Source organism: Lissotriton vulgaris, chromosome 1_1 (assembly GCF_964263255.1).
Source record: "Lissotriton vulgaris chromosome 1_1, aLisVul1.2, whole genome shotgun sequence".
NCBI classification, from domain to species: Eukaryota; Metazoa; Chordata; class Amphibia; order Caudata; family Salamandridae; genus Lissotriton; species Lissotriton vulgaris.
This window is the reverse complement of record NC_141685.1, coordinates 1,419,289,491-1,419,302,572: the sequence shown is the minus strand read 5'-3', so window position 1 is coordinate 1,419,302,572 and position 13,082 is coordinate 1,419,289,491. Positions and strand designations below refer to the sequence as shown.

General features: G+C 48.2%; 1 protein-coding gene across 1 annotated transcript in view; it reads left to right on the top strand.

Annotated features, from left to right (window-relative positions):
• Positions 1–13,082, top strand: part of LRRK2 (leucine rich repeat kinase 2) — a 2,096,839-nt gene that overhangs the window by 114,546 nt on the left and 1,969,211 nt on the right. The window contains exon 3 of the mRNA XM_086967213.1: positions 4,392–4,501. Within this exon, the coding sequence (XP_086823339.1) occupies positions 4,392–4,501 (110 nt within the window). The remainder of the gene's footprint in view (positions 1–4,391; positions 4,502–13,082) is intronic.

Sequence of the window (13,082 nt, the reverse complement as noted above, 5' to 3'; positions counted from 1 at the left end):
GTCCTTGCAAGGATCTGGCTACCTCTACACTGGAACCATTCGCCAAATATGTGGATAGTTTTATATTACACAGATTGGAAGTAAAGATGCAAAGGCCTCCCGACCCTCTGCCTCGATTACCCTGTGTCGCCGGGATATAATGGGTACTGAAGCCCTCAATATGAGTTTCCTCCCGGTCCCAGCATTCCTGCAAACATATTATATCTTGATTTGCCATGAATGATAAGAACGGGTGGGCCCCTATTTTATTGCTCAGCCCTGCTATATTCCAAGATGTAATTTTCAAGTTTAGTTTGTGTTTGGTGGGTTCTATTTCCGCTACCTGGAGGATTGGGCTCTCTATACCCTCCAGATTTAATCCTTTCTCCCTATGTGGTTGAATGGGAGTCTGTGGGCTTGTGGGGGTACAAAGTGTATTCTGTGGAGGAGGATCAGGCGTGTACCCTACTGATAATCTATTAACAGTGACGGTCTGCTCTTCACTGATTAGGATATCTACCGGAGTGCCTAGATTTATGGGTTTGGGGTTTGTTGTCATTGTTGGTCAATCGACCATATCCAAGCATTCATACCTGTTCCTCGTGGGAAACCCCCTCCAGTAATCAGGGTGTGCATTCTCTCTTCTTAATGGCCAGGGATGATTGTCCCACCCACCATTCCAGTTGTTCTTATTGTTCCTGAACCTATTTCTGTTCCCATTATAGTGCCCCACCTGCGTCCAGGTCCAATCCTGTGGTTCCTCCCAACTATTTGGATCACCATAATTAGGAATATTTAGAGGGGGGTAAAAAAAGGAAAGACGTTGTACGTCGACGCCCCCCCTTTTTTCTAAAGCTGGCCATGAGGAGATGTAATCAGCTGTATCGGGGTCCTCACAATTGAGTACAATGCAATCACCTTTTAAAGATTTTTTAGTTTCCCCAATCCAGGCCACTCTCCTCATGGAAACAATTCTGCCATGATTGTATGGGTGGAGGGGTCTGTTTTGGCTTAACCACTGTAGTACCTTGTTTCGCAGGGACCAGGGGGGTTCGTCCGTACCATCAGCCAGCTCTGTGACCCCTGTGAGTATAACAGTATACGGGGTAGCTTCAGGCGGGAGATGTATCGGGCGTCTATACCTTGGGGCCTTCCTCTCATTTGCTTGTAGTTGGGGTGGTTGGGTTTTTTGGGATAATGGTATGGTCTCCTTTTGTTTCGCTGTTTGGATGGTGGACTCCGCCGAGGCCGGAGTTTTTTGGGAGTTCTCGATGGGGCCTTTTTGTTTTCCCGGCCCTTCTGTTGTCACAGGATGTGGGGTAAGTTGTGTATTATGGTTATCAGATTTTTGTGCTTCTGGGTTTACAGCTTTTTTGGGAGGTTGAGGCTTAGGCTGAATGCCTGTTGTAGTTGGACGTTGGGCCTTCAAATTTGTACTATTTACAGTTCCAGGACCCTTCACAAGCGTGCCTAGTGTGTTTTGCTTAAATGCTGGAGCATTTAATTTAGCTAGTTGTTTCTCTATAACCATAATGCTCTTCTCTAGGGGTTGCAGGTGATGTTTTAGCAATCGCCCCAGACTGCTTGTAATAAAGTCGTGTAATGTTATACAAGCAGAGCATGGTTTCTGTGTGTCCGCACCCAGTGTTTGTGTTCCTAGAGGCTCTCTAGGGCAAGAGACATGGGGTAATACTGTGCAATTAGCGCCATTATTAATAGAAATTGGTTGACCAGGCGCAATGATGTTAGTGGTAGGTTTAAGAGAGGTCTTGGTGTTTTGCGCAGCTGATGCTGCCTCATGTGGGGCATTGTCTATATATGTGGTTGGCTTCTTTGCTATGGCCCCCTCCCCGTTACCTGTGGGGTCAAGATCTACAATATCTACAATATCCTGTGTATTTTGGGAGAACTGTAGGTCCGGTGTTGATTCCAAATCCTCAGAGGAGTTGGACCCCAAAGAGAGTTGGGTAGCGGATAAGTCAACACTATTTGGTACTGTGTGAATTTGTACGTTCATATTGTCGACCTGTTTAAGCAGGGGGGCGGTTGGACCCTTTTGGGGGGTTTGTGCAGAGGCCAGAGGCCCCATGGAAGACCTTCTTGCGACCTCCAGTTCGTGTGATACCCTGCGTTGTAGTATCTGTATACTATTATCTATGACCTCATGAGTCTTTGTGATAAATAAGTCTAGTGGGCCGGTGATGTCAGTTAGACTGGAGGTCTTTTTGCTTCTGGTCCGTTTATTCATTGTTGGATGGAATCTAGTACTGCGAGAGTTCGGATGTGTATAGGGCTAATGCAGAAGTAATGTTCAACAGTATAGTACTTAAGCAGTAATATATAACAATGAATGGAAATACCGTGGCCCAGTCCAGTCCTGCACAGTCTGGAACGGGCTGAAACGGGCCCGCCCTTGGCCCGGGCTTCGCCCGGCGTCCCGCTCGCGTCCCGCGAGACGGGGGTGGCCTCAGCTTTAAGCGCCGCCTGGCGCGTGAATGCCGCGGACTGCGTCTCCAGGGATTCTGGGTCTTGTAGTTTTCTGACCCCACAGCCGCGCTCCACACAGCGGCCGGACCCGGTGATGGTGCTGGGGTCTGGCGGCGGGAGGCGGGCGGTCAGGCAAACAAAGGATTACGGCTGCAGGAACAGAGAGTGCTCTCTCCGCAAAGGCTCTCAGCAAAGGGCGACGTTTGGTAAGTTCCCCCCTTCGACCGGGGTGGCCTCAGCTTTAAGCGCCGCCTGGCGCGTGAATGACGCGGACTGCGTCTCCAGGGATTCTGGGTCTTGTAGTTTTCTGACCCCACAGCCGCGCTCCACACAGCGGCCGGACCCGGTGATGGTGCTGGGGTCTGGCGGCGGGAGGCGGGCGGTCAGGCAAACAAAGGATTACGGCTGCAGGAACAGAGAGTGCTCTCTCCGCAAAGGCTCTCAGCAAAGGGCGACGTTTGGTAAGTTCCCCCCTTCGACCGGGGTGGCCTCAGCTTTAAGCGCCGCCTGGCGCGTGAATGACGCGGACTGCGTCTCCAGGGATTCTGGGTCTTGTAGTTTTCTGACCCCACAGCCGCGCTCCACACAGCGGCCGGACCCGGTGATGGTGCTGGGGTCTGGCGGCGGGAGGCGGGCGGTCAGGCAAACAAAGGATTACGGCTGCAGGAACAGAGAGTGCTCTCTCCGCAAAGGCTCTCAGCAAAGGGCGACGTTTGGTAAGTTCCCCCCTTCGACCGGGGTGGCCTCAGCTTTAAGCGCCGCCTGGCGCGTGAATGACGCGGACTGCGTCTCCAGGGATTCTGGGTCTTGTAGTTTTCTGACCCCACAGCCGCGCTCCACACAGCGGCCGGACCCGGTGATGGTGCTGGGGTCTGGCGGCGGGAGGCGGGCGGTCAGGCAAACAAAGGATTACGGCTGCAGGAACAGAGAGTGCTCTCTCCGCAAAGGCTCTCAGCAAAGGGCGACGTTTGGTAAGTTCCCCCCTTCGACCGGGGTGGCCTCAGCTTTAAGCGCCGCCTGGCGCGTGAATGACGCGGACTGCGTCTCCAGGGATTCTGGGTCTTGTAGTTTTCTGACCCCACAGCCGCGCTCCACACAGCGGCCGGACCCGGTGATGGTGCTGGGGTCTGGCGGCGGGAGGCGGGCGGTCAGGCAAACAAAGGATTACGGCTGCAGGAACAGAGAGTGCTCTCTCCGCAAAGGCTCTCAGCAAAGGGCGACGTTTGGTAAGTTCCCCCCTTCGACCGGGGTGGCCTCAGCTTTAAGCGCCGCCTGGCGCGTGAATGACGCGGACTGCGTCTCCAGGGATTCTGGGTCTTGTAGTTTTCTGACCCCACAGCCGCGCTCCACACAGCGGCCGGACCCGGTGATGGTGCTGGGGTCTGGCGGCGGGAGGCGGGCGGTCAGGCAAACAAAGGATTACGGCTGCAGGAACAGAGAGTGCTCTCTCCGCAAAGGCTCTCAGCAAAGGGCGACGTTTGGTAAGTTCCCCCCACAAGTCAAACTAATAGCTTTCCATTCACTAGTGCAAGGTTTGGACAGCATGCCTGACCAACGCACTACAGCAATGCATTATTTAATCAAGAGGACCCATTGGCTTCGAAGGGCAATGTACCAGATTTCGGGTTGTTGCTTTTGTTCCTAGGTGCCCGCAGATCATGGTGTGGCCATGGATATTGTGAGGGCAGATTCTTTCAGCTGAATTTTGTTGACCAAGCGCAAATGGGTTTATAAGGTTGATAAAATGATTTTAAATAGGTTTCATTTTTATACAACTGTGTACTTTTGGCACAATGAGCCGTCTGCAATCTTGTGATTATAATTAGTCTTTCATATAAAATGTTCCCGTAAACAAATATAAAATCAGAGCTATCATTCTGACCTCTGTAGTACATTTCTAAACATGATTGTGTTTTATTTTTCAGATTGGTTGGTCACTTCTTTGCAGATTAATAGAAGTTTGCCCCGACACTTTGGAGGAAATTTGTCCAGCACAAGATGTTGAAACAGATTGGGAGATACTGAGTTTTCATCAGTAAGATTTTTTCTGAGTTTTAAAAATATTAAATAATTGGTTCACATACCTTGCTTTGTTCCTCAGTTTTGAAGTATCTAAGCAATGCACAAAGGAACTGTCACTATAAGCCATTTTGATGGTAACTATTGTATTCACCACTAAACACTGGATATGTGTTTGGATTTAGACTAGTGTCCTGCTGATAACACATATATCAGTAATGAGGTGTTTGCTGTGCCATGCTATAGCACCGGCTTACCAGTAAGAAAACATTGGTTGACTATTGATATATGCAGGGTTAAAGGTATTGCCTATTCATTCTTTTGATATCAAAATAAAAGTATACAAAATACTCCATGCTTACCACAAGATAGCGCTGCGTGTGAGAACAGTGTCACTCTTGTTTTTAACTTTCATCATTAAAATCCACTAGATGTTGCTATGAAATTAAGTTTACTGTCTGAAGATCCCTGCGAGTGATGCGCTGGAATGTTCATGGTTAAACATGCTTGCAATGTTAAAGATCTAAAAGTATATAATTGAATTGCTTCCTTTGGATAAATAGAGGTGCGTTAATGGATGAAAAAGGTGAATTCAATTATATAATTTGGTAAAAGTATTTGGAATTTGGTTAGCTTAAAAGCAGTGCTTGTCTACCATGTTTACTCCTGTGACTTCATACAAATGGCGAGTTGTGCCACTGTAAAGGGCATGTTCATTGGGAGCTTCTGATAAAATTTTGAAAATCAGAGTTGTGCATTTATTTTTCAACACTGTCAAAAGACATTAAAAGAAGGTTGAACTATGCAGACTTTTTGTTTGAAATAAGGAGATAAAAACAAAAAATTCTGACTGTACTACAGGGTAGTGTGGCAAATAATTTTTTGACTTTGCGGAGAATTCTTTTTAGCAGTTTCTTTCATCCACTACTCCTACCTCACCACAGTTTAAGTAAATGGGAACCGTGAATTGTTGGTGAGATTCAGAGTGTAAAAGAGGTGTGCCACTCTAAAAAAGAAATGTTTGGCGAGCGGGTAAGCCGCGTTTCACATCGTCTCCCCCCTCCCGGGAGTCCATATCGGCCCAAATCAGCGATTTATACCCTCCAGAGGTCCGGAATCGAGGGGGAGGGGGGCAAACCTTCGTCCCATCAATGATTACAGTGAGAAACTCAGGGCTGGAGGCCTGCTTGAGAGCAAATGTGTCCCGCGCATCTGCAAGGCAGGGAGATGGAAATGGCGGCCGGACCCGACCAGATTGGTGGGGGGCGGTGAGGGCGCAGACCATGCCTGAGAGCCGACAGAGGTCCCCTTGGGGACCCTGATGCAGAGGTCTAGCCCGGGACCAGGGTTCAATTCCCCGCCTCGGCGGGTCTTGGGTTTAAAATTCCATGGACCTGATAATTCTCGCCTAGGTGCCTATTCCAATCGTTGAGTCCCACTCTGCAACTCTGGGCAATAGCTTGCTTAATCTCCGCAACGGCCCCCACAACTCTAAGGATGCCTCTCCTCCACCTTGTGGGTGCCCAGGTGTGGACGCCTCACAGGGAAAGCCAGGATGGGTTCCACAGCGGTATTCGTACAAGCGCCTTGAGACCCTTGCGGGTGAGTAGTGCGCTATACAAGTATCAATTTACATTTACATTTACAGGGTGCCCAGAACAGCGACCAGCATCGGACCGGCGAGGATGAGCGCCAGGGAGGACGGCTTAAAGTGAGGCCTAGAGAGCCACGAGCAGCCTGGGACCTCAAGTGGATGGAGCGGAGCAGAGAAAAGAGGTGTTGTGGCAGCCCTCCCTTGTGGAGCATCGGCTGCCAGAGCTGTCGACTGGTGCCCGCGGCAGGAGGGGTGACTAGGGAGCCATCTGGACCGGGGGGCAGAGGAGAAGGTCGATCTCCCGCCGGAAGCGAGTGACACAAGTGGGCCCCCGAGATCGGACGCCCACGACCGCATGGGTGGTGAATGCGCAGAGGGGACTGGTGGGCCGCGGGATGACTGCAGAAGGACGAGCCCCTCACATTGTAGGTGAGGAGAATGGGTGGTTCCAGCAGCGAGTCTAGGTGGTGGCAGAGGCAGCCAATCCGGAGCCAGAGCCCAGGAACTGCGGAGCAGTCCAAAGACAATCCGGAGACCGAGGGGGCCGGGGATCACCGGAGGCCTACCGCCAGCGCATACGATTGTGACTGAGCATGAATGGCTCAGAGAAAGGTTGTTAGGGGCTGCTGGAGCGGCACCACTAAGACCAGGAAGAGCAGGCCAAGTAGAAAGGCGGGTGGCCGGTGGCCCCGCTGGGGAAAAGAGAAAGGGCCAGAAGGTGTGTAATCTGCAAGAGGAGGCCCGTGAATAGGGGTGGTGCCCCGGGGGCTACAAGACCGATATAAAGCAGAGCGAGAGGGCGGACAATGTAGTTCCGTAGTTTGAGGGTCTGAGGTTCGGTAGTTCCGAACCCGTTCAATAAAGGTCGTCGGAAATAGACGATGTTGGTGTCTGCGGACCGCTAATCACGAGTGCGGTGTGTACGAGTGTTTTTGTCTTAATCGATCAATGAGAACACTACGTATTCAGGGATTCCGTTTGGACCCTTGGGTTCCATTTTGTGTACGGCAGCCATTTTGTGTGGTTGCCCTCACATAGGCCGATGACTGCGGCCGAGCGAGTCCTTTGGACACGTACACCTTAACTGACTCCTGAATGACCTGGCCGAACTGACTCCCTTGCCCGAGGCTGACCTCGCTGAGCCAGTTCCTTGTTAGGCAAGCTGGTCAGATAGTGATCAAAGAGCAGGACATTGCCGAATTTACAGTACACTGCACCCACCCTTCCATCTTGCTTCCAATCTGTTTCTGCTCCTTCCTTTACAACATATACACTGATTTGGGTTACGGTTTTATGATGGGTTTGATCGAACAGGAAAGTTGGAATTTGCTTGGTCATTTCTGGTGGGCTGGACAACGGAAAATGGGATTGTCGTCATACGCTACTTTTGAAATGTCACATTGTCATTGGTCAGTTTGTGTGTAAGCGATGCTACTTTGGAATGTGATTTTTGGCATAAAAGACCATGCTTGGCTCATTGAAAGTGTGCAGTCTCTAGCGAACCGCCCGTGTTGTGCTTCGTAGCTCTCTGTTCCTGGTTGCAGCCAATAAAATTTGGTCTTTGACGTCATCGAGAAGTGTCCCGTGTTCTTCAGTTGGCGCCCAACGTAGGGCGACTTCAGATGGTATCGGTCCAAGCCCGAAGATCGTGGAGAGCTTCGTGTGGAAATTCTGGAGGAAGGCCTGCCACTTCATCAACCCCTGTATGTCGTCGTGGTCCGAAAGTCTTTGCTGCGAGGTTCCCCGCCTTCCGACGGCTACGAAGGACTGCTGCCCTGACTGTCGCCCTGTCTTGGAGCCATAGATGATTTGTAGAGCGAGACGATAGACGGGTCTTCTGGTGACGCCATCGACATTTCAGTTAAGTATGAGTGGAGCGTCTCCCAGTCCTTAGTTTTGTTTTGGTATCCCTTCGTGGATCGCTTTGATTTGGTACCTGCAGGCCCCAAAGCCAAGGGACTAGTGTATTCACGAGGCTATCGTTTTTGAGATATCCCTTGAAGTTTGAAGCTAGGCTAGTGAGCGAAGATGCCTGGTCTTAGCAGACTTGGAAAGATATTTGGTTGTGGTTGTTCTAAGGATTCCCGGTTGGAGGATTTGTGTCCGGTTCCTCCGATTGGAACTCCAACTTATGAGCTTTATGTGAAGCATGGAGTGGGCCCCATTGGTTATAATGACATCTAGGTAAAATATACGAAGAACGACGATGTCCTACAGTGGCCCCGTTATGGTAGCCTTGAAACAGAGATTTTAGATAATCTCGAGGTTAAATTGTTTAAGAAGAAAGCCCGGCCGGCAATGTTTGACTCTTTCCGCATATGGCGCAAAGAAGCCAAACAGAAAGAAATTAAATTAGCGAAGAAGAATAAACGAGAACGAGGTTTGTCAATGGTGCAAGCTGCTATAACGTTTAGGGATAATGAGGAAGAGCAAGAGAGCGAACGGATGCTTAGGGTTAGGAAGTTAGCGGTAGATAAGTGCTTCCCAGCTTTACCACCTAAAGATCAGGAAGAGAAGAAAGATCTTGCGAAAGATCCTTTGTTGCATCTATTGAGTTCGCCATCCCCTTATGCACAGAATGCTACGGTACCACCACCACCAGTTGTAGTTGCGCAACCTCCGGTTGCTTTGCCACCTGCGATTCCTCTACAGCCAGCTCCTCTGCCGTTGGTTGCTATTCCTTTGGCGTAGCCTCCTCAGGGGCCGCCAACTTTGCCTCCTCCTTCATCTGCTACTCCTACGCCTATCTATAATGCTCCTTCTGTTCCGACTTTGGATTCTTATACCATTGTTCAGTCTTCTCCTATTCTGACACCTTCTCCTTCTACTAGACAGAGAATGACTGCTGCAGTTTCTAGTTTCTTTTCTCCTTTGTTGGGACCATTGGGTAGGTCTCCTGTTGTTGAGCGTAGACAATCACGTAGTCAATTACCTGATGCTAATGAGCGTACAGTTTTGGATCACATGGCGCGTAAATGGGTTACGTACGCTACACAGTATGATCTTGAGGGTATTATGGATGTTTTCCTTCAATGGGAAGCACCAAAGCAACGGTACGTCTTTTAGATGATGTGTGTGTTCCTTCATGAACAATGGGTTGAAGAAGTAGGTAAAGCTCATACTGAGTTATACTGGTTATAATGTGCGGGCCACTTAAATCGAGTGGGAGTCCTCGCCGTCGTTCGTGGCTGGTGGTTTGCTGCACTGTCTTCGTGCACAGCTGAGGTGAGCGCCGGCCACAAAAAATAAAACTGCGTTTGTGGCCTGAGAGACCCTGGCGAGGAGTCTCTCAGTCAGTGACCCCCATGACTCTGAGTCAGAGCGGAGCACGTTTAGTTAAATAGCCAAGGCCTCAGACTTCTTACTGCTGCAGCTGGCAGCTGCACGCTAGTTCACGATGACAAAGATTCAGTCTGCCTGTATTGGCAATGGCAGTGCTGCTCCTGCGTGTGTCACGGTAAATTAAAGGCCGATCCAGCGAGCAGACCCGACGATCCAACGGCTGCTGAGTGAACCACACTGACCATGCCGGTCGACGCTGGAGTGGTTTCTCAGCAGCCCAGAGAACACACCACCATTGCACTTCACTTCTGCGCAGAGTTGCGCTGAGCCCCAGGGGCATGCCTGACTGCTGTGTTTTTGTTTTCCGCGGGAGTCATTGCGACCTTGAGGCGGCCCGTTGCTGAATTATTCGCCAGCCTCGCTAAGTAAGTGAAATCCTAATGATATCTCTCTGCTCAATAACATACTCTTTTGCATTCATAGCATGGTCATTATGAACGTCTTCAGCGGCCTGCTTCCGTGTTTCAAGCAGGAATGTGCCAGTCAGTGATGTGTGATACTGATCCATGCAGCCATGCCCGAGGATGTAAAGAGATTTGTGAAGGCTTGTTAAAAACTTCACATCTTGGCAAGAACTATACATTTTCAACTTTCTTATTTCTGTTCAAAGATTCAAAGATAACTTTATTCGGTATTTGACAAACACCATAAAAGCAAACAATACAAGGTACATTCAAAAACACAACATTAAAAACTTGATGATTAAAACGGAATCACTGCAACAAATACACTTTGTTACATTTATCAATCAATTAATCTAATCCTAAAGCCATAAAATCTTTTCATAAAATACGTTTGGTAGAAAAATAAGTTCATTGGGTTGGTAGAACGGTTGAGGTAAATAAAGCATATTTATGTATTATATGGTGTTATTAGGCACAGAATAATACTCATACAAACCCTCAGCCTTCTAATCACTTCTCATGGTTCCTCTACATGTTATAATGAATGACAGAAATGTTATCACCACTACAATAGTAAGCTCATCTTGGAGCAAATACAATCTATGGAGGGCAGTTTTGCAACTTCTCAGGCCCCACAGCTTTAATAGTGGTAGCAGGTGTTTTTTCCTACCCCACTGGTAATACTGGCAGAAAAGAATGCAATGTATATTAGACTGGGTGGCTACTCCATCACACGGGCATTTTATCAAATTCCTAGACCAGTCATTTGGAACAGGGAACGTTATTAGCCTGAAAAAAGAATCCGTCCTCAATCGTGCTAAAAACATTCTATGATAACATGAAAAATTTGGCGCCAGGTAAGGATGAAGGCCATGATCATGGAGGATCTGGCGATGGGCTACGATGGTAGACTTATTCCCCTCTAGATAATACCTCCTCTCCTCCAGTAGACCAAGGCATGTCTCTTTTAATACTTTTTTTGACATTTGGGCACATGAGGTTGGGTTTGAAAAAAATTCTGGTTGGCCGATGGAATTCAAGAATTTTTTAACATAGGCCAGCCATGGCTGCTTGGAGCCCTTGGCTTGCTGCAGGCAATCATGAATTACTTCCCTATTGAAGGTCGTGTCCTCGCATGTCCAAATCTTGTACCACAGCATGACTGGCGCTATCTTTATCAGATCACTAATATGGGATCTGTCCAGTTCATTGTGGCATATGGTAGTAGATGTGGAACGCGGGACTCCTAAAAGATACCTCAGGAAAGCATTTTCCACCCTTTGAATTTGAGAGCTGTCTGCAAGTCCCCAGATCCCCGCCCCATACACAGCTGTAGACACACATTTTGCTGCATAAATCTTAAGTAGTGTGTCTACCGGTTTCCCGCCGAGTCTTTTAGCAAATTGCTTGACCGCCCCTATTGAGCGGGCAAAGGCCAGGTTCCGGGAGGTGATCGCTGCGGGCCATGTCCCCCTATTGTTAAAAATAATGCCCAGGTAAGAAAACTTTTAGACATAGCTATCTTTGAATCATTTACAAAGGTTTTGCAATCGGGAACTTTTTTACTGGTGGTACATGACATCGTGAAAGTTTTCCCCACGTTTATTTTTAGGCCTCTAGAGCTCATGAAGGTTGCAAAGCCCGTTAGTGCCTTTTGGAGTCCCCGCTGTGTGCGGGCCATGATCACCGCATCATCGGCGTATAACAATAGTGGGACTGCGAGACCATTTATCTTGGGGTAGTCCACCTCCAGATCATTCAAAGAAACTGCTACCTCGTTGATGTACAGGTTGAATAGAAATGGCGCAAGTATGCAGCCTTGGCGAACACCCTTTGCTATGGGAAATTTTCTAGTTTGCTCGCCATTTTTGCCAAATCTCACCGTGGCGCCTGCATCTCTATACAACTCCTGGATAAAACTTAAGATATTTTTATCTATCCCCATTTTGGTCAGGGTTTTCCACAGCATTCCATGATCCAGACAATCAAACGCCGAAGTTAAATCAACGAATGTTAAGAACAGATTCCCTTTTTTTGTTCCAATATATTTGTTCATTATGAGGGACAGGTTTAGACCCTGCTCTATGGTTCCCAAACCCGACTTAAAACCATATTGGAATTTTGAGAGTGTCCCATTGCTCTTAGACCAGGTTTGTAATTTGGTTAGCAACACCCTGCCTGCTACTTTCATTAGGTTATCTAACAGGGAGATGGGGCGGTAACATTTTGGGTCTTGTCTGTCCCCTTTTTTAAATATTGGGATAACTATTGCTTCATTCCATGTGTTGGGAAAGCCTAGTTTAGTGTAAGCATTCAATACATTTGCTAGTAAAGGGGCCCAAAGATCTACGTTCCCTTTAAACAAATCAATAGGGACTCCATCAGGTCCAGGGGCCTTTAAACTAGCGCTCTGGCAAATCGCTTGTTCCACGTCTACAGGGGTAAACATTACTTTTAGTGGGAAATTTTCCTGAAGCGGTGAAAGAACCCCTCGCCCCGCATCCATCTCATCTTGTGGGATCGAAGCAAGTGATTCTTTCTTATAGAGGGAGGTAAAATAATTAACCCAAACATCTTCTGGTATGCCTATTTCCATGGTGTCTACCTTCCTATCCAAAAAGAAGGGGGCATTAATTTCTTTCCAGAACGACGTGTTGTCCCTTAAAGCGCTTGCCTTTATCAGGGCTTCCCAGGCTGCGTTTTTGAGTTCTTTCTGTCTAGTTCGAAGGGTCTGCTTATAAGCTTGTCTCGCCTCCTTAACCAGGCCGCTATCCCTAGGGACGGTCTTTAAGGCCTGTAAGAGGGCTTTGTGTGCTTTAGTACAGGCTCGATTGAACCAGCCATGTAATCTTGTGTCTTCCCCTAACTTTAATTTTTTAGTTAACTTGGCATTTATTGTGGCTTTGATCCCTTCATACGCTTGTATTATTAGCTCGGGGTTGGTACTTGGTTCCAAACAGGTGGCAAATTGTCTAGATTCTTTCCGTACTAGGTCTTTTAGAAAGTTTGTAGGTTCAATTTTTGCCCATTTAATGGCGTAGCCATTTTTTCTGGCCAGCGCCACTGAATGACCATGAAGTATATTCATAGTACTTGTTTTTTGGGTCCCCGATTTCCCTAGACTAAGGGAGGTGCTGATAGGAAAATGGTCGCTTATTGCTAGATCCTCCGTATCAAAACCCCCCACCCAGCCTTGATTTCTGTTAGAGACTAAAATAAAGTCAATTACAGTGCCTGCCCCATGGCCAAAAAAAGTT